The sequence below is a fragment of the Hoplias malabaricus genome, chromosome 5 (genome assembly GCF_029633855.1).
Source record: "Hoplias malabaricus isolate fHopMal1 chromosome 5, fHopMal1.hap1, whole genome shotgun sequence".
NCBI lineage: Eukaryota > Metazoa > Chordata > Actinopteri > Characiformes > Erythrinidae > Hoplias > Hoplias malabaricus.
In genome coordinates this window covers 23179735-23202057 of record NC_089804.1, presented here as the reverse complement: position 1 = coordinate 23202057, position 22323 = coordinate 23179735, and the positions used below count along the sequence as shown (strand labels likewise).

Sequence of the window (22323 nt, the reverse complement as noted above, 5' to 3'; positions counted from 1 at the left end):
CCTATGTCATATTCCATACATCTTATATTCTCTATATTTCTATATTCTCTACTGTTTCCTATTAGTTTAAATTAGATAGGATTAAATTAGATTAAATTAGCGGTCACAAATACCATTCCCAAATACCAAAAACAATTATACCCTCTATTAGGGAACAAGTGTGTGTCGTTATCCTACTACATACGGGACAAAAAGTAGGAAATAGGGAGTAGGGAGCAAGAATTGAACATAGGGTGTAGGGCGTAGGCATTGTTAATCCAGAGGGAGACGTCCCCAATAACAGGCGCTATGCTCAATCCCATTCACAGAGTCAAAGCGCAGGCAGCTCCCTTCCCATCACACTTGTGCCTGCTTGTTTCGTCAGCAATGCAGAGCGTTTGCCTTTCGGCCGAAAGCTTTTACTCCCTGTAAATCTTGTTGTGTCGGCTTTGTTTGTTTTTTTATCTTTTAATTCATCCACCGGCTCATACAGTCTTCGCTTTTGTCCGTAAAGCCGCGGATGGATGTTTTTGCTTTAAGTTCGGTGCGGATTTTGCAGCCGCAATCAGAGCTGGGGGATTTATCTCTGTTTTTAACCTCGTTTATTAGGGATATTTCTGCTTTGGGCTGATATTTGAGAAATTGACACTGTTAAGGTGAGTGTCTGAAAATTTAATTTTACAGTGGATATAATGTTACTGAAACTGAAATGGGATTTATTTTAAATGTTCGGTTCCACCTTAAATGTTGCAGCAATTACATTCTGGTGCCTGAGGCACCAGATTGTAACTGCTGCACCATTTAAGGTGGAATGGCAGGGATACAATATCAGCTTCAGTTAGCGCTGACAAAACACGCAAAAACGGCGTTTTTATATCATAGGACCATGTAACATAAAATTATGTATTTATTTTAGACATGTTGTTGTTTTTGTACTTGGTTAATGCGGCTGTGTTCTATTTCAAACCGTTAAATCAAAATCAAACGTGGCCCTAAATAAATCAAAACGAAGATTTTGCTTTCAGGTAACATGTTTTCCTAGCATGCTTACAGTCTTCACTATCTTTATACGGTAAATAAAATATACGCTACATTATAGGCTTTGTAAACTACAGAAGAAATGTTTCTGAACATTAGAGGTTTGTTTACGACTCGGTGCCGTTTAAGGTTTATTGATGGTCGGCATTCACACAAAGAGTTTGTCGGTCCCGATACCTTTTTAATATCACAATATTTTCAGAATATATCGCGGTATCACGGATTAACGAGTTTTATCATTTTTAATATTCTGCTTAAAATGTCATGCTTTTCTGTTTTGTCTCGTTTTTCATCTGAGGTATATACTGCACTTTCTTTGTAATTTATATTGGTCCACATAGGATATTTATGTTGGTAGTGATTCTTTTTTTTTTAAATGAGCAATTGAACAATACAGCAAATAAGCTATTTTTCAATGATATTGTCATTTATAATTTACATGTTGTACGTTAATAATGCTATATTGTATCTGTAAATATCTTAATACACAGAATACACACACACACACACACAAATATCTATGTATAATACTAAACCTAATTTAAACGTGGTTGCCCCTATGTGGGGGACCTACTTTGTGGTGCATATGTTTGTTCATTCAGGGACTACAAAGCAATTTAGGTTTCTCATCTGTCCAAAGAAAAACATGGTCTATTCTTAATTTACTGCATCTTTGGAATACAGCAGCTGTCTTTTACACTGTGTTAAAAATTCATGATGAATTAGCCAGTAGACATGCTCCAAAATGACTTAATTAAACAGTTAATTAAAAAAAGGTTTAGAAGGTTTTTTCCTTTCCTGGTAAAGTTACGATTTTGGAGATGGATGTTTTTCATTGGATAGTGATTAAATATTGTTGGTTACTTTTATAGTGACAGAAATGACTTATTTCACATTTATATCTTATTTTCAGTGATGTGTGCGTAATTAAGGGAAGGTGATATCTGACCCTGATCTTATTCCAGGCCTGATTTTGAGCCGTTGATGTTAATAATCACCTAAATTCAATTAACATTTATAAACCCAGGGGTCCTTTGTGTTTTGTCAAAAATAATGGTTTCCAAATGGGTAGTTTGTGGATATATTGAAATAATACTGGTTTAAAACCTAATAAAAAATCTCATAATGAGAAATCTTGCAGTGATTGTTGTTCACATCATGAACAAGTGTTTATTCCGACTCCTGTGACTTGGGTGCATCAGAGATTCTGTTGCAAAGTCATTTTCAGATATGAACTCCGGAAAATTTTTGTTATGTTGGAAAATCCGGACATTTTCCAGAGTGACTCTTTAACACGTAGTGAACAGTTGGAGATTTTCCTTGTCAGTTATGTTCTCAGTACAGAAAATGTTCAACATGTTTCAAGCATAAGGTGGCACATGTGTAGCACATGGAGGAGGCGTTCACAGTGAATTTTCTAAAAAATTACCTGCTCTGTTCACAGGCTCAGACTTTACCTGTGATTTGTACTAGGCTCTGGGCAAGATAATCTGGGTAACGTCTGGTATGAAGGATTCAGACATTTGTATTTGCGCATACACTTAAGCCTTGTAATGTCTGGCTGTTCAGGTTACTATACCTATGTGCAAAGGGCTTTATTTTAAACTTGGCCACCTTCTGGTAGGGGACCAGCTCTGTGGAGCAGTAACTAGTTTATTCAAGAGCCACAACGCAAGTTGATTTTTCATCTTGAGTGAGTGATGGCCCAGAAATGTTCATAAATGTTTCTTGCCATGTTTTGGTGGTAACGATTAAGGATTGCTCCTTTAAAAGCTGGCCATGGCTTGAATCAGCATGTTGTAGGTGCTCATCTTCATTAAACCAAGCCCACTGTCGTAATCGTCTATGTTTTTAAGACTGACGTAAATGAGCCATGCTTTAAGCCTGTGTTTTAAGGGTTCTTTAGCAGTAAAAGCTGTTGATATATATATTTATTTGGCAGAAGTTTGGACCTTTTACCTTTTTGTAAGATTCAGCTTTAGTTGTTTCAAAATAGACATCAGTGGCAACTCCCTTCTAAAATCTCTGTCCGAACCAAAAGTCTCTGTTCTCTGCTGGAGGGAGTGGTGGTGAAGTCAGGACTTGTCTCCTGGGTTTAATCTGCATTCCCAAAAATGACTGCTTCACCCGCTCTCAGTTTCACTTGATTCTCTTTTATTACAACTTTTTACGTATTCTCTCAGCTGCCACAGACCAGAAAAAGTCAAAAGAATGCATCTAACACAGATATGTGTTCATTAATTATATTTTCTTAAGTACAGTCTACATGGTATCTAAATGGATTTTATTTCTATTCATTCATTATCTGTAAGCGCTTATCCAGTTCAGGGTCATGGTGGGTCCAGAGCCTACTTGGAATCATTGGGAGCAAGGTGGGAACAAACCCTGGAGGGGGCGCCAGTCCTTCACAGGGTAACACACACTCACACATTCACTCAAACATTCACACCTACGGATAAATGCTCTTTGTTAAATTTGATATGCACTGTTTAGATACAGAAGCCAGTGTTTTAAGTGCAACGAAGTGCAGGATATTGAAAGTTTATAGACAGTTAAAAAGGTTAAAAAGCTAGAAACCTTGCACTTTGTTGACTTATTGAAAATGCACTTAATTCATGTCCTCTTTCTTGGATTTGAAATACAGTCATTGAGGAATATAATTGAAGTAACTGAAATGAATCACATTTAATTCAAGTGATTGTGAACAGATGATTATGCAAAAAATTGTGAAAGGCCTATAATCAGAGATATGTCATAATACATAATACTTGTTCAGACATCACTGTTGATGATGTAGATCCTGGAGTCTGTGCAGTCTCAGAAAGTTAAATAGCAAATGATTAATAATAACAAATCACTCTCAGAAAAAAAAAAACATATCACCCTTGAGATTGTTATACTGTCAGAATTGAGAAGTGAAAGAGCAGCTTTAATTGTAAAATTTGTGTTAATAAGAAATGTAGACTAACTGGAATTAACCACACCTTCACAACCCCCTGGAAAAATACACATCAGCATTGGAGAAAAAACAGAGTCTGTTTGGGATGAAAAAAGTAGTAGCGAAATTCTGCCTTTGATCTGTAATACATTTGACTGTGGAACGACACACTGACAAACAATTGTGTATTTTGTATTGTAATGTAAAAAATACTGAGCTAATTACAATAAAAAATGTTTCAGTGTCTTGTCTTGGTGCCAAAACTTCCCCAAAATGATCAGTACCTCTTAAAGCAACACTCAGCAAATTCCTCCAATATTCATCACAATTTGAATTATACTGACATTGAGTGTACTGGATGTATCAGAGATTGTGTAAAAAACCTGTTTTACACATGGCACCCCATGTGGTGGACCTGCTGTATGAGCTGCTCCAGAGCTGTCTGATTTAACTGACGCTTACAAGATTTTTATTCTGCCTCCGCAGCTTGCTTTGAGTTCCTCACATCTGCATTTAGATCTTGGCTCCTGACTCATTCCCCAATATTTCCAGTTCTTCTTTTGAACCTCTGTGTCTCGTGGATTTGTTCAAAAGTTTTTCAAGTGTTTTTTGAGGATTTTTAACCTTCAGATTGTGCGTGTGTATATATTCTTTTTATTATTTATTTATTTATGATTTGTTTATTTTTTTTAAACATGTTTTCTTCAAACATGTCGTAATTTTGTATTAAAATACATGTCTAAATATAAGAAACCATTTTAGTCCTCCACTGTGTCTAGTCACGTTACAACGAAGATAGATTTGAAGTCTGATGATTCATGTTTATGTTATTACAAGTTCAACATTTGTTGGCAATGCCTGATTTAGCTAGATTCAGCTTATATTATGTGTTATCAAGCAAGTAAGTAGTATAGAAATGACCACAAAAATACAATAGAACAATTTCATTCAGGAAATGCTTATATAAGACAGAGTGAAATCCAAATGGGTAGAAATTTACTTGCTGTTTGATTGTTTGTCATTTCGCAGTTGAATATTATTGTTACTCTCTTAAAGCCAAAGTGTTCTTATGGTGATGCAGCTAAATGAGGGGGTCTGTTTTTTCTTTGCCGTCCTTTACTGCAGGTTTCTATGTGCTATATTTAATATTATAGTATATTGTGGCCTGTTATTTAGCTGACTGCTGTTTTCTCTCATGCCTGTTGTCTGGTCTTTGAACTGAATCAATCTCACCATTGCTCACTCACTCGCTTGCCAAGTAGTCGTATCCGGATACCTTGGAACGTCACAGATAACTTGTATGCTGGCGCCACTGGGTACCAGTTTTGTCTTTCTTCTTTTTTTCTTTAAAAATCACTGTGCTTTAAAACAAGCTGGTTTTGACGCACATAATTTGTCTGAAATGAAATGGGATGCTCTGGAGCAGCTGCACATGAGACTAAGATCAACATGTCCAGGGCCAGGTGGCATATAAAATCCCCTTGCTGTGGAACAGTGTAACTGCATTCTCCTTAGAGATTTTTTTCCCCCCAAGCTCTCCATTAGTACCATTCATCTTATGGAAAAAAATGTTGATTGAGGATGTGTCCACAAATTTTGGCCATAAAGTGCATCAGCTTATTTCCCACATTTGGTGTCAGATCAGCTTGTCCAGGTACATGTCAGGAGAAAAATGAGCCCTGTACAAAATACATAGAACCTTATTGTTTTACACAGAAATTTCAAGCTTAAGTCCAGAATTCCTTATATACCACTCCCACAGCAATTTTCTTTCTCAAATTACTCAGCCCTATCTCTAGTTTTCCTTTTCAGTGTTAACTGTCCTAATGGAAAATATGAATACACCTTGTGGAGACTGCAATTGTAAGCTATAAAGATCCCTAGAGTTTAAACTGAACCCTCCCCCAGCTCTAAAGCACCTGATCCAGCCACTCAAACGTGTCTGAAGACATTCATTATCCACAGCAGGTGTGGTTCTGTCTCAGTGTGCAAATGGCTATCATTCGAGAATGCTGTTGAGCATCCATCCAGCATTTTTTGTGAAGTTACAACCTCAATAAGGATTTAATTACATGGTGTAACAGGATTAAGTTTATTTTGTCTTTTGATTTCATTATTAAGAAAGGAATCTCAGCAAACTGTTGGAGATTTCTTGCCACATGAATATAAGCACAATGTAGTAGAGCTATCTCTATCAGCTATACTCAGTCAATCTGTTCTTCAGTTATTAAAGAATGTTCTGTAAAAAGACAAGATATTTAAACATGCTTAACATAACACTGTGTGAGAATTGGTACCTGTGCTCTTGAGCTCTAGAGTTAATTCTGAACAGAGCTATTTAGACACTAAGAAAGTGCTGTTTTGTTTGTTCCACCTGGTATTTAGACCACAACGTGTCATGTGTCGTGTGATATATCGCCTTTTAAGGTGATGTTCATGAGTGTAATAAAAATTTCCATGCCAATAGACTTTAGATTTAGTTATGTGGGTGGGTGGTGTTAATTGTAAACAGGGATGTAAAAACATGGACTATATCATACTTCATCAGGCATTGGAAAACACACAAGGATAGGTGTGTTTAGTTTACACTAGCTGCCTAAACTTCATTCCAGCTCTATGCAATACAATTCTTTTACGCCTCCCTACTCTCAGCTCAACCCTGGGTTGACATATTTACTATACACATGACTTATTGACATATCTACTGTACAAAACAAAGTGATGTTGCTTCTAGCTTGATCTGATTTAGAGTTGTCTCAATTCTTTTTCATTTGTAAAAAGAAAACCAAAGATACTGTTGTTTTTATTATTATTTTTAAATAAAATTGTAATGAAATGTGTATGATTTAAACAAACAAAAATACCACACACACACACACAAAAGTACTCGGTCACAGACAATGTAAACTTCTTTTTTGTTTCTCACCATACTGTCCCACCATAAAAGACGCAGGGCTTCTGAACATAAACAAACATTGACAAGGCCAAAGAAAATAACTTACCGTATTTTCCGCACTGTAAGGCGCACCGGATTATAAGGCGCACCGGATTATAAGGCGCACCTTCATTGAATGACCTATTTTAAAACTTTGTCCATATATAAGGCGCACCGGATTATAAGGCGCATACAATAGACGCTACAGTAGAGGCTGGGGGTTACTTTATGCATCAATTAGATGGAGCTGCGCTAAAGGGAATGTCAACAAAACAGTCAGATAGGTCAGTTCAACTTTATTAATAGATTACAACCCAGCTTAGTTTAAGGTAAAACATGTAGTGCAAATGTTAATATACCCCACATGGGGGGGGGGGGGGGGGACGACTGTTTAGTCTTCTTTACTTGGCATAGGTCATCTTGTTGCTTCCTCCACTTTCGCACCATTGATTCGTTAATGTTAAATTCTCTTGCTGCTGCTCTATTCCCGTGTTCTTCTGCGTGACTGATCGCCTGAGTTTAAACTCTGCGTCATATGCGTGTCTCTTAATAGGAGCCATTTTGGGGGGGGGGCAATTTTGAAATATATATACCGGTATATATCCAGCATGCACCGCGCGCGGAAGAAAATTTAGTAGGCGGCTGCTTACCGTAGTTGCCAGACCTGTTGTGGCTCAATATTGGTCCATATATAAGGCGCACCGGATTATAAGGCGCACTGTTGGCTTTTGAGATAATTTGAGTTTTTTAAGTGCGCCTTATAGTGCGGAAAATACGGTATTGTTCTTTTAAAACGTGTGCAATATAATGTGTTTCTGACCAAAATTATGGGTTCCCAAACATAACTAGCAATGTGGTCTTTCTTCCAACAGGTTTTGTGATGGGGGGAGCAAAGAGCAAGACGAAAGACCCAGGTCAGAGGTCACTGAGTCTGGATGGCACGATCGGCATGGGCTCCTCTAGTGGTCACCACTTCAGCTCGGTTCCTCAGACCCAGACACCCAACAGGAGCCCAGCAGTGGGCAGTAGCCTCCAGAACACCAATTTTCTCACTAACCAGCCTGAGCTTGCCCTGTTTGGAGGAGTGGAGCAGCCCAGCAGCATCATGTCTCCTCACAGAGGTCAGGAGTATTCAGGACTTTTTGCTCAGGCCCAAAAATTGGTTTTGAAGTTTTCAGTAGCAGAACGTTTTGAAATTCCCAATTTCTTTTCATAGAGAAATGTGCATGACATGCACAATGACACATGACATCAGTGGTCTGTTACATCTGTATAGTTCTCCCTCATACCAACTTAACCTTTAGTTATTTCTTTCTCACAGGAGGTGTCACTACGTTTGTGGCTTTGTATGATTATGAATCGCGGACGTCTGCAGATCTGACATTTAAGAAAGGAGAACGATTGCAGATCCTCAATAACACGTAAGTCAAGGCTCAAGTCCAGTCTCAGCAGCTTAGTAATTATGAGATGATCTTTTTTATAAGTGAGTGCAATTACAATTACAATATTTAGAAAAAAGTCCATAAGAGTCACTCAGTAATCAGACTTCTGTTTATGCTTGCTTGGCACCTCACAGTAAACTCACCACACTACAACAAGTGAAAAAAATAAACCTCCTGGCAGTTTTCTTTGTAACACAGGGCACCATTACAGGGTAGTATTTATTAGGACTTTATGAGATAATTTGTAACCATTTTAAGATTTTATCATTTTGAAGTTTGTACTCTTTACTCTTTTCTGTGAAATTTGTCTTTGTCTAGTCCAAACAAAGAAATCGGTAGACATGCACTGGACATCCCTATAACTGAGATAAAAATACAGACTCCTTCATCAGGCTTCTTGAAATTGGATAATGGCTTTAATATGACTACAGGCATTTGGAGTATGTGGTAGGGCAGCACAGTCATGCAACAGGTAGTGTCACTGTCACACAGGTCCAAGGTCCTGTGATTGCAGGTCCATACCCTATCTTGGTTTGCTGTCTTGTGAGGTGTGTTCTTTCTGTGCCAGTGGGGTTGCTTCCAGGTGCTTTGCCCACCCCCAAACACACACACACACACACACACACACACACACACACACACTCCGACAAGCACATGTTCATAGGTTGACTGGCTATTCAAAAGCCCAATACATTACATTGCATTAGTTGTGTTTAAGCAGAATTTCAAGGTTGTTGTTTGTCAGATTTCTGATTGTTCTTATTCCTGAATGAAAAAGAGAGATAAATATGCATAAGCTCTGTCCCTAAACTCTGTCAAGATAAAAAACATTCCACAAACTGAAATATTATATAATTTAAAGTAATCCAGACACGACTTTACTTTGTAATAATTCACTCATTCAGAAACATGTGGCTATTACTAGTTATTAGTTGTTATAGTAGCTTATAAGTTAAATAAGCTAGTTATTACTTAATAGTTTAAATAATTGTCTTATTATAATTAATTAAATTATGTTTAATTAAAGATTAGATTATTCCATCACACTCACAACTCATACACACATTTTTATTTGGCTCTTCTACCTCTCAAACGTACACTACATTTGTGTTATAAAGTTCTATTGTAACAATGTTGCTTCCTTCTGGATATGAAGCGATATCTCGTTTATCTCTTAATCAACACCTGATTAGAATTAATCTGATAGTTAATATTAGAAGAAAAACATAAAGTATTAAAAACTAATGTATATTAATGAGCTGAGGCTCTGTTTGGTTTATTTAACAGATTTCTCATGTCCCCATGCAGTGTTACACAGTAATTATCAAATCAAAGCCCTGCATAATTCAAGCACAATAATAATAGTAATAATAATATTGTCCCTCAAAAACTGTGCTTTAAAAGGATGTAATGTTATGTTTTCTTAATGAAATACTGGTCATTCTTTAGTTTAAGTGCTTAACTTTATGCATACACTTCTATTTTTATGGGGCACTTAATTTTTGGCATGATTTTATTTTAAGGCCTGTTTCTTATGAGTTAATTAACCCTCAGCAGACAATAAATCGTGCCCTAGTACACGTCATATCATTTGTAATTGTGCAAAAAAAATATTTACGAAGGAAAAAAGGAGAAAATAATTTGCAATGGACAACATTAATTTTCCAGTATATTCAAACCAGTTCTGTTTGGATAACTGTCAGGAATTTTTATGATATATCAGAGGATACCTAGAGCTTTCAAACTTTTTATCAGTAAACAACAGGTAAGGGTTTTGCACAAGTAATACGTTATTTTGCAAAATTAAGTGGAACTCACTTTTTAATGCTTTCACTTGGTAAATATAAATAGAAAGTGGTGCTTCATTCTGTCTATTTAATGGTGAATAGAGCTTTTATCTCTGCTTTGTTTGTCATTTCTCCCTAATGCTGCATGGTTAAATTTAGGAGAAAATACAACTACAGGTCAGTAACTCTGCTCTTTTATGCACCTTTCTTCTGTGGCTCTTTTACACCGTTCATTTTCCTTGTGTTTGCACAGGTTTGATAAGTGACCTGTGAAATTATCCTTGTTTATATAAAATATTGCATCATACAGTGCCAGAAACTACATAATATATGACTGTTAGACATTGATGAACAACTACACACCGTTTGAGGTGTTATTTTCACATGCACAAGAACAGACTTGTATCTTGCTTTTCGCCACAAAACTAAAAATCATAGGAATGCGTTAAAAACATTCAACATCAGTTTAAAATGTTTTCTATCACCAAAATATTGCTAGCAGTATTAATGAAATGTATTTTTTTTCTAGTTACAGCTCACAGGAGATAAAGAAACAATTTGCATGTTGGTCCCTGATTAAAGCTGTTTATGCTCCATATAGAGGGTCCCTTACATGAGAGTGGCCCTTTTTATAATCTGTTTAATTTTTTGGTTTGGTATGTGATTCATTAATACCCTGATTATTCGTGTGTGTTTTTCAGGGAAGGAGATTGGTGGTTGGCTCGTTCTTTAACCACAGGAGAGAGTGGATACATCCCCAGCAACTACGTCGCTCCTTCAGACTCCATCCAAGCTGAAGAGTAAGCCCTTGCCCATAGTCTGAGAAGCACTGATTAATATGTTCCAGCCAATGACATGAAGACAAATGTGTCAAAAAATTGTCTGGAAAAATTCTTAGTCTCAGAAAACTGGGAACTCAGCTTACCTACAAAAATGGGAAACATACACAGTAAGAAAGCATTGAGATAAGACAAAAAACGATTGCAGACAAATTGTGATATTTAAAGTTACGAAAAAATGTAAGCTTATAATTAAGACACTTGTACATACATCACAACAATATGACAAATAAATTAACATACATTTGTATGCAATTACATTTAAACACAAGCTGTCACTTATATGGAACCCATATCAATTTTGATTATTGGTATCATCAAATTATTATTATATTTCATATACTCAGTCATTTTTTTTTGCAAACAAATAGACAATCTGATATTTTTCTTTTAACTGCAGGTGGTTTTTTGGTAAAATCACTCGCCGTGATTCAGAGCGACTTCTCCTCAACATTCAGAACCGCAGAGGAACTTTTCTCGTCAGAGAGAGTGAGACCACGAAAGGTGAAGTAAAAGTTACCAGTTGTACTGCTGTGTTCAAACCCCTGGTTAAATTAATTTTTTGTTGATTTTCTAAGTGAAAAAATGTGACACACCATCTACAGATAACATACTGAATCATGTTTTTATTTAATTTTTTTATCATTATTATTATTAATGTTATTGTCATAATTAATTTTTGATCTACTAAGGTTAACTTTGGATATAGTTACAAAATAATATAAGAAACGCACAAAGTAGATTTTATGTTTTGTGTTAAATTCTATATTAAAATATTTAGAAGTTTGTTCTCTGTGGAATATGCATTCACTTATTTTCTCTTAAAAAATCAACATAAACGTCTTTAATCACAGCACAGTGACAGCACAGCACAGAACAGGTGATGTCACTGGGGTTGTGCTTTCAAACTCCATCTCAGGTAAAGAGAGCTGTGTTCTTCCTGTGTTTGCGTGGGTTATTTCCAGGTGCTCTGGTTTCTTCCCACAGTTCAAAAGCACATGCCGGTAGCTGGTTTGGTTTTTTTAAATGAACTGGCGCCATGTCCTGAATTTTTGATTTATTATTATTATTAATTTTTAGGTGCTTACTGCTTGTCTGTCTTGGACTATGACAACATGAAAGGTCTGAATGTGAAACATTATAAGATCAGGAAACTGGACAGTGGAGGCTTTTACATCACGTCCAGGACTCAGTTCTCCAGCCTTCAACAGTTGGTCCTTCACTACCGCAGTGAGTTCAATATTCTATATTTAAATAGTCCCTCCGGGAGTATGCTGATGTATAAGAATTTGAACCTGCTTTTCTTTATTTCTAAGTGTATTTTCACATTTAAATATGGAATTTTTATTCAAATTTCAGTAAGCAATTTTTGCTTATTTGATTACATTGAAAAAAATATATTACAATGTACCACAACATTCTCACAGATCATGTTTTATATTATTATTTATTTTTTCAGTTAAGCAAATAACCTTGGTGTTTTATGTACAAGATATAATTTTCATAAAAAATAAAATAAAAAAACATCAGCAACAGCTTTCACACACAGTTGTATATTTTTACCATTTAGAAAAACAGGTGAGTGTGTCAATAAAAATTGTTTTCTTGAAAGCCTTAACCCTAACATCTTCATTCGTTCAGTAGCTGCTGTAAAAGCGTGTATATAAAACAATTTTTTTTTCTGTTACTGTTCCAGCACATGCAGACGGACTGTGCCATGTTCTGACGGACATTTGTCCAATGCTCAAGCCTCAGACACAGGGACTGGCGCGGGATGCCTGGGAAATACCCAGAGAGTCACTCAGACTGGATGTAAAACTTGGACAAGGCTGCTTTGGAGAAGTCTGGATGGGTAGGGGAAAATTTGACATTTTTAGTCAGAGATGGGTAATTGCAATAAAATAAAGGTACCTTCCCCAGAAAGCAACTAGAAGTACAAATGTAGCTGTGGAAAATCACAACTTTAATTCTTTTAGTAGTGCAGTAAACATTCTTGCTATATTTCTGCTGTCAAACCTAAAAATAAATATAAATTATTGTACTTTTTCTTCTGTTAAACACTGTGGAACAATGTGCAAATACAAATAATCAAAATAATTCAGAATACACTCTTTTTATCTTTAACTTCAATTACAAAGCAAACAGACCGCTTGAGAGACCACTTGAATTTCAACGTAAAGGTTTTACTTTAATCTCCTTGATATACTGGAATATACTGTGGTCAGATTTGAAACCTCAAGCTTCAAAACTGTTATTTTATAGATTGATTGTCTGTCAATGAAATTAACCATAATATTCTTCTTAAGGCACATGGAATGGGACAACGCGAGTGGCGATAAAAACCTTAAAACCTGGGACCATGTCTCCCGAAGCTTTTCTGGAGGAGGCTCAGGTTATGAAAAAACTCAGACATGAAAAACTGGTCCAACTTTATGCTGTCGTCTCAGAGGAGCCTATCTACATCGTCACTGAATATATGAGCCAAGGTCTGGACCTAGCTACAGAGTTACCATGATCCTTTAACTTCTGAATGATTAATCCTTTCATATTGCAGTTGAATTAGTTCATTAGTAATTATTTAAACCCAGAGTATATGGAGGGTGTCCATAATTTAAAGTGTATCCCAGCAGTGACAGAAAATGTATATAAGAGACAGAGTGAAACGAGTAAATATGCATCTGTGATAGTAGAAATACAGCAAGGAAAATGAAATCTCTTCTTTCAAAGCTCATCAAAAATACCTCTGTTTTTTCCCTCCCCATAGGAAGCCTGCTGGACTTTTTAAAAGGAGACAAGGGGAAATACCTGCGACTTCCGCAGCTGGTGGATATGGCGTCCCAGGTACAGTGCTATAAACCTGGAAGTGTTTTTTCCAATAAATTTTGTTTCTATCATTCTGACATCTAATGGCCTTAATAAATCATAGATTCTGTTCCTAATTGTATTTTAAACTTGGCCACTCCAATGTGGGTGAAAGGGTGCATGTAAAGCAATGAGGAACTACAGTGTGAAATTGTACAACTACCAAGTACTCCTGTATGGTTAGTGATACTGAGAGGAACAACTGACAGTGCAGGAACAAGGAGGAAGTGTAGAAACAAGGACCATAATATTATTGCTAGAGATGCATGAATATCGATACTGATATCAAATTCATATCAACAGTCTGTAGCATCTCGTGTTACTAATTTATAGATAGATAGATTTTTTTTTTTATCCCAGGGGGAAATTCAAATTATTGGTGGTGTAATGTGGGGAAATGCTAAATAAAAAATTCCTGAAAGTTCCTGAAATTAACATAAAACATTTTTTTAATTAAACAATTTTTTTGATTAATAACTACACTATTACACAACGCTCCCGATTTGCTTAATTCTAAGTAAGTATCGCTATAAGCAAGTACAAAAATACACATACTCGTATTCATACACGGTTGGAAAATGCTATTTATGCATCCCTGGTTATGGCTGATCAGTGTGTACTGGGTCATTCACTGACTAAAACTAATTAGACGTAATATGCAGTTTTATATAGAATATATACAAAAAAAATTACTGTCAACATATTCTGTCTAAGTGTATTTACTATTTAATTATTTTCAGATTGCGGCTGGTATGGCTTATGTGGAGAGAATGAATTACGTCCACAGAGACTTGAGAGCAGCGAATATCCTGGTGGGAGATAACCTCGTTTGTAAAGTGGCTGATTTTGGATTAGCGCGTCTCATTGAAGACAATGAGTACACTGCTAGACAAGGTGAGGTTATTGTAATATACTGCATTCCTGCTTACCGTACTTTCATTAGAAATTAGTCCAAACTAGAGCCGTTCAGTCCGGTTAAGATTTGTCCATCTCTCAGATCTCTGAGAGATTTCTAGAAAGGGCACACAAGGATATAAACTAGGGCTATTTCAGATTATTTGTATTTTCATATCACATTACAAAAATCAATTAGGTAAATCAACATTTAACATATTTATTAGCTATGTCAAGTATAACTTTTATTGCCCTGTGAAGGACTGGCACTCCAGGGTATGTTCCTGCCTTGCGCCCAATGATTCTGGGCTCCGGACCCACCGCCACCCTGACCTGCGGTTACAGATAATGAATGAAAAGTATATCATTTACATTATGGCCTTTAACAGACACTCTGATACAGAGCATTGTTGTTTATTCATAGATTTGCATCCCAGCCACAACAAATATTAATGATCCAAAATAGCTCTAGATACAGGAGTCAATATAGATACCTAGAAAAAGTAAAATGCAGAATAGAAGTAAAAACCCAACATAAGTACGACGACTGCATGGTGCAGTAAAAAAACACACATTTTCACTTTATGTTTGAAGACTGTAAAGGCCTCTGCAGATTAGATGGAAAATATGATTATTGCTGTTGTGTTTTTATTATTTCTGAAATAAGGTGCAAAGTTTCCCATTAAGTGGACTGCTCCAGAGGCCGCACTGTATGGGCGTTTCACCATTAAATCAGATGTCTGGTCCTTTGGGATTTTACTTACAGAATTGGCCACCAAAGGACGAGTTCCTTATCCAGGTAAAATATATGTATATTTTGGTGTGAAAATAATGCATCTTCTACAGGGAACATTTTAATAGTTTAGCAAGTAAATTCAGCATGGTCTGTATAATACTGTAAACAATCTTTTTGTTACTAACTGAAATCATGTTAAAGCTTGTTGATGTTTCTTATGGTTCTCATTATGAATTAATAGTTTTACTGTTTTTTTTTTTTGTTGTTTTTTTAACTGGTTATTTAAAATTTTGTTCAGTGACAATATCTGGTAATTAATAATACAGACATTTTCACCTATTTAAAATATTTCTTGAGACAAAGCAGTGATCTGACAATGTAATAAGACTCATTCATGTTTTAAAATTCAAAGAAGTGCAATAATATTTTAAATCATTTAAAACATTTTTAAACCTTTGTCAAGGAGAAGATTTATTGAGTAGATTTAAGTTGATTTAATTTTATATTAATGTTATTTATTTATTTTCTTTGCAGTGCAGAGGTACATGCAAAATGGCAAAAATATTAATATATTTCTTTAGGACCAGGTGAAGCAAAGGTTAGCAATGAATATAAATGTAAATATGAATGTTTTTCTGCAGGAATGGTGAACAGAGAGGTGTTGGACCAGGTTGAGCGAGGTTATCGCATGCCATGTCCACCCGAATGTCCAAGTTCAATGCACGAGTTGATGCTGAGTTGCTGGAGGAAGGAACCTGAGGAGCGGCCCACATTCGAGTACCTGCAGGGCTTTCTGGAGGACTATTTCACTTCTACTGAGCCCCAGTACCAGCCTGGAGAAAACCTCTAGAGAGGGCTTCCAATGCCAACAATCTGACTGCAAACATGTGGGTAATGAGCTCCTGCTCAAGTTCCTGTGTTTATTCTGAGAAAGACAAGATCTCTCCACATACGACTACAGTCAAATGTGAAATTGTGTGCAATCCCCTTGTCAAATGACATCTTTTTCGTTGATTTTCTCTGTGAAATATATGGCAGCCTACTCATTCAACTGCAAAAACAGCTTCTACATTTATGGGAAGACATTACACTGGATTTAGTGGAATATTACTGTGGGTATTTGATGGCATTCAGCCACAAAAACATTAGTGAGGTCAGGTACTAATGATGGGGTATAAGTTCTGTATCCCGGCTAATTCTAAATGCACTACAGATAATGGAGTTCCATTGCTCCATAGAACGTGCTGCTAGCTTTTAAATGGCACCCCATCACTGCAGTGAACACAGGTTTACTGCTCCATGGCTCAGTGCTGTGGGGGCCAGATTTATCTGTATTTTAAAGTATGGGAAATAATTCAGTAAAAGTCATTTTTATAAATTTTTGGACATACAGTATATATTTTACTCAGAAAATCAACAATGTTTAATTTGACCAGAGGTACAAAAGCTTCTGCATAATACTGTATGTCTGTCTGAAATGAGAGATGATCAGAAACTAGTCCTCCAAATCCTGAGTGAGTGTGGTATTTTTGTTTGTTTGTTTTGTTTTTTGTTTGGACAGCTGGACAAAGGGTACGAGTATTAAAAAAAAAAAAAAAAGAAAAACAATTAAAAAAGAAACTATAAAATCCTAGAAAATTCTGTCTGTTTGCCAGATATTATATTTTTCACCCAGCGGAGTACTGCCACGTGCCCAGAGGTGCCAAAGTATCTATCCATATTTTTTGCCACCCCCCCCCACACACACCCCTTGTCCAATTTTCCTCTTATCTGAGTGTCTGTTGTCAGTGCTGAGAGGGAGTTTTAGATGACACATTATTATTATTCTTTATTATTGTTTACTATTGTTGTATTATTTCCCTCCAGATTATTACTATTTAATGGTACTTTTTAAAATCAAAGGGCTGCTGCTGATGACATATAATTATGATAATTGTGATATTTTCTGTCTTGTTTCTGACGTTTTACAAAACAAACCTAAAGGGTCAGACACTTTTAACAATGATCATTAAACAAAAACAGCCTGAGGTATGGTTTTCTGTTTGATTACTTAGTTGTGAGGATTTTAAACAGTTTTTCAAACAGAGACACTTGGTGTAATATAGAAGGCATTTCTTGCTTATTAAACTTTCACGTATTAAATATTTATTATTATTTAATAAGATACAAGGTTGTATCACTGCCCTTATCAGTAGAAGAAAGGAAATGATGAATAGGTTGCATTCATTTAATAAAGTACCAGAATCAGTTCAGAAAGAAGAGGACTTATTTCTTTTGTCTGTTTGTATTTGTGTATTTATTGTACATCCTGATAATACCCATGTTTGTAAAAGCAAACACAAAAGCAGACTTCCAGCTTTTGTGATCACCCACAAACTGAAACATTAATTTTCTGAACTATTTTACATTTAATTATAAGCAACATAATCTGATTTCTCGCCTTCTTGACACTCACTGTTGCCTAATCTCTCAAACCTACAGTAGAAGAAATCTGGTGAAAAATAAAATAATGAGGGGTTTTTGTTTGTTTGTATTTTAAAAAAAAAAAATCATCTCTTTAAATTCATCATTTAAAAACAGGATTGGTCTCTCAGTGGTCGATGCCCCATTTGTTCTATAGAATTTAATTTAATTCAGTGCTTAATATGCCTTACTACATGTATTATTTTAACCCTTTCTGTGCATTAATGTTGAGAAATTTTGCTTAATATTTTTTAAAAGTACTTTACCCATGCAAGCTACTCACTTAGTCACAATTGAGGACTGTGCCTTTAAAAATGACATAAGTGGCTTGTGTTAAAAGGGGAATTCCTCCAAAATATGTTTTGAAATGCTCCATTCTAGGGAAAGTCAGAGTAGTTGAGAGTAGTGATGAATGTAACCAGACATCTGCCTCTAAAAAAACAAAAACTCCTCTCAAAAATGTTTTACAGTAAATTGTTATAAATATGTCAAAATTGAGCATACTTTTAAAAGGTCACTTGTGATTTTGGAGAGGAAATAAAATGCTATATCTTTATAAAACATGGAGATATCTGGTTCCATTCACAACTACTGGATAGAAAGCCTTAGGTTTCTCTACAAACCACCACTTCTCACCAGAACACATTCTATCACACTGTTTATGTCACACACACACGTAATTATTTGTGGGAGGGGAAAAAAGTATTTCTTTATTTAGACAGATTTAAATCCTGTTTTTTGTTTATTTTTTTGTTGTGGGTTTTTTTTTTTTTTTTTTTGCGCAATCCCCTCTGATGTTCAGTCTGGATTGAGCTTTATTGACGTCTTCATTAACATGATGATGATGATAATAATAACAATAATAATATGCCAGCTAGTAACAAACACAAGTTTGTTCCTAGTTACAGAAATAAAACCGTCCTGGGAAGGCTTTACACTAAATGCTGGAGGAACATCACCCTGAGGATTTGCTGGCACTCACAGAGAGCTGATAATTACCTCCTGAATACTAAATTATACCAAAGGTGATTTAACTCCATCACTCCAGAGAACACAGATATACTGCTCCATAACGGATGCTGGGGGGATGTGTACCAACATTGGAATTTTGCATGGTCCCATTTCATTTCAGGCTCTTCATTAGGGAGATTTATACAAGCTGGATGTGAACAATTGGTCTGTGATTGAACACGAATAGCTGAATTTACTCAGTATAAGGTGTCTTTTCAAATTTTGGGACATGTTTGTAATAAGTTTGTCTCAGAACATGACAAAATTGTAAATTTTTATGTTGTATTTGAACTGTTCTGCAGATTTTCTTTTTCTCTCAGTATATAAATCCACTAATTTAAAACATCTTTTCATGTACTTTTTTACAATTTATTCGATTTTGAGACTACTGACATGCGCTACATGGTTGTAGCTTGAATTAAATCCCTTAACCTCTTGCGTTTGTGCTGAGAAAAGCCATAAACACATACAACTGCTGTTAAATTCTGTAAAATAAGTTTTGTTACTGAATGAAAAAGCAGCTCTAGAAATAGAGTAGTTACTGATCTGTGAACAAACAGATTTTATTATTGATCATGAGTTTTCATGTTTTTCTTTTGCGTTTTTGGTTTGTGTGTGTGTGTGTGTGAAGGGAGGAGGTGTGGGGTCTTTTTATGAAAGATAAAGAAGGACAAACTTAATCATGGAACGGTGGAAATTTTTGTAATTTATTCATTAAAACAAAGCTCTAGTTTTAGGACAGTGCATGTTGTTGATATTTTACTAATGACTAACTTTTTAAAACAATATTATTATTATTAGTAGTAGTAGTAGTTATCATCATCCTGTAATCTCAATCAATCTGAGTGATGCAATGTGAAATTGGGGCAGGAGCATTAATATTACCTTAAAAGACCTTTTTAAAACTTTGTTTTTTTTTAAATGTTTTTTGCACATTAAGTGTATTTCATTGATATTTAGAGCTATTTACAGAAGAATTTCGTCCATATTCTAAAGCTCCCCCTAATTCAGTGTTTGTAAACAAGGTGATGGACAGTGTTTGGTGTGACATGGTTGAGAACAGAGAAACATGGACTGTTTCTTTCTTGTGGTGGTGAACAGAACCAGACGTCTCCATGTCTACAAAATTAATACAGAATTTTATTTCCTCTCCACAACCAGAAGTGACCTCAACCAGTCTAAAGTCTTTTGTATGGAATGATGATGATGATGATGAAGATGAAATGTTACCCTGCAAAGTTCTGCATGTCTCTGTCCAGTAGGAATGTTAAACTTTTCAAAATTCTGGTTCTATTTACCACCACTGTGAACAATATTTTAGAATCAAACCAATCCGTCACTCTGTTTACATTTTAAACATTTCATTCACGTATAATTAACAGTTTACTTTCAGTTTCAGCATCTGTCAAAATAGACCGAAATGTTTCATGACAGAAGTATAGCAATAATGACATCAGGCTTTTCGTCTCAGCTACAGATTCCACTGTAAATTAGGTTAAATGGATATATTACCATGTGGTTTGTTTTCACATCTGAACCCAGTGTTTCTTCTTGTTTTTCTCATCATCAGTGCCATAAAGATATTTATTTTCTTGATTTCTTTATAGTTCTCAGGTATCATTATCTTGTGTGTTAGGCCTTTCTGTAAATTATGCTTTTTTAATGTTGAATTCTTGCAAAGTCTTTTTGCGAGATGTAACTCTTCCTCTCCCATTCATTCAGTGACGTAGAATGTTTGATGTCAAATATTACTGAGTTGTGTGTATGATCTCTTTATTTCACAAAGTGAGATGAGGCATGTTGTTATTCTCTATTTGGCCTCATGTCTGAACAAGTAGTTTTGGATCTAAGATGCATTCTTCAGTGGCAAAAATGAATGGGAGTTTTGAAAAATCACTGCTGTGGTAAACATGTTTCCAAACCCAATTTATTTGCAGTATGAACTTCTTTTCCAACACATGTAATTGTATTCTGTGAATTATGCACTCATGCAGAAGTATGATTTATGCTACATGCTAACTGCACTGGCATCATGAGCTTTGTGCATTGTGGGAGATTAGAGGTTTTCTCTGTATAAAGATCTGGTTTGTGGAATTTAATAATAAACTTACTTTCAGTGTAAAACCATTTCAATGCCCAGGATTGTTTGCATTAGCTTGTAGAAAGTAGCACTAATAATCTTTGACTCCTAAATGAGCTTGTAAATCAGAGCAGCTACATTCAGTGAAAAAATGAACATACTGCGATCTGGTTTTGAACATTGATGTTTACCACAGGATCTGAGTGCAAGGATTTAAAAAAAAAAAAAAAAAAAAAAAAAAAAGAAAAGAAATACCTTTCATTTAAGTCAAAGAAAAACGCATTTGACACAGAACTGCTTTCTCTGGACTGAGAATGACCTCAAATGGTTAAAAGCTAGGGACCTGTTTGAATCAATGTCAAATTCAAACTGTGGAGTCGTTCATCTGTAATCAAGAGTACGGGCACTGATCACACTCAGCTATACATTTCTGTATGAAGCCTTTAGCTGTGTGTCCAATTACTTAAGACTACTTGATACCTGAAGCAAAAGAATGAGTGTTTGTGGAAGCCTATGCAGACACCGGCCAGACATTTTCTGTTGTTTACTTAATGTAAAGGCAAAGTAAATTAACAAAAATAATTTTTTTGCATTGTTTTTGTTTATTTTTTATTTTATTTTTGCTTGCGAATCAGTTTGCACCAAATGGGTCTTGTTTGATCGTATGTTATCATTATCAGTGGATGTGCAATAAATTATTATTCAAGGCTGTTTTGTAATAGAGATGTTTGTGTTTTTCTTTTTCCTCAATATTTAAACCATTTACTCCTCTGACATATTTGAATGAGCCTTTATATATATATATATATATATATATATATATATATACACACTGATTTTACTGATTTACATTTACTAGGTGTAATTTTCATCTTGGAATTTCTCCAGTTACAGACCTGGACCCTATTTATATGGGAGTGCCAAGATGAGGTTAAATGGAACAAACATTTAAGGGACTGAAACTGGTTGATTTGATAATGGCTCTTTAAAAAGAGGAAATGCTGCTCTCATTCTTTGACCCAAGCATATTAGATGTGTTTCAACAACAAATGTGTCCCTTTTACAGTACATTTTGTCTATAGCTCTGCAGGGGGGCAGTAATCTAAAATATTTTCTAAAACAATTTTTATTCTCAATACAGACCAGTAATTAATATTATGGTAATATAGTAGTAGTTAATACCGCGACCCTGAAGTGGAGAAGCGGAGAAGAAAATGATGATGATGATGATGATGATGAGTAGTAGTTAATGCTAAGCCAAACCAAACCCTACACTTAGGAGGCTATGAAGACCATAAAGGGTTTCTTTGTGTTACTGA

General features: G+C 35.5%; 1 protein-coding gene across 1 annotated transcript; it reads left to right on the top strand.

Annotated features, from left to right (window-relative positions):
• Positions 1-320: 320 nt before the first annotated feature.
• Positions 321-21706, top strand: LOC136696167 (proto-oncogene tyrosine-protein kinase Src-like). Its single transcript, XM_066670332.1, has 12 exons — positions 321-635; positions 7763-8011; positions 8212-8311; positions 10821-10919; positions 11359-11462; positions 12039-12188; positions 12655-12810; positions 13265-13444; positions 13723-13799; positions 14561-14714; positions 15382-15513; positions 16092-21706. Exons 2-12 carry the CDS (start codon positions 7771-7773, stop codon positions 16298-16300), a joined length of 1602 nt encoding a protein of 533 aa, XP_066526429.1. The 5' UTR covers positions 321-635; positions 7763-7770; the 3' UTR covers positions 16301-21706.
• The last annotated feature ends 617 nt before the right edge of the window (positions 21707-22323 follow it).

Coding starts and splice junctions, on each gene's coding strand:
- LOC136696167 (XM_066670332.1), top strand. CDS start 7,771: ATGGGGGGAGCAAAGAGCAAGACGAAAGACCCAGGTCAGAGGTCACTG. Junction 10,920..11,358: donor GACTCCATCCAAGCTGAAGA/GTAAGCCCTTGC, acceptor TTTTAACTGCAG/GTGGTTTTTTGGTAAAATCA. Junction 12,189..12,654: donor GTTGGTCCTTCACTACCGCA/GTGAGTTCAATA, acceptor TTACTGTTCCAG/CACATGCAGACGGACTGTGC.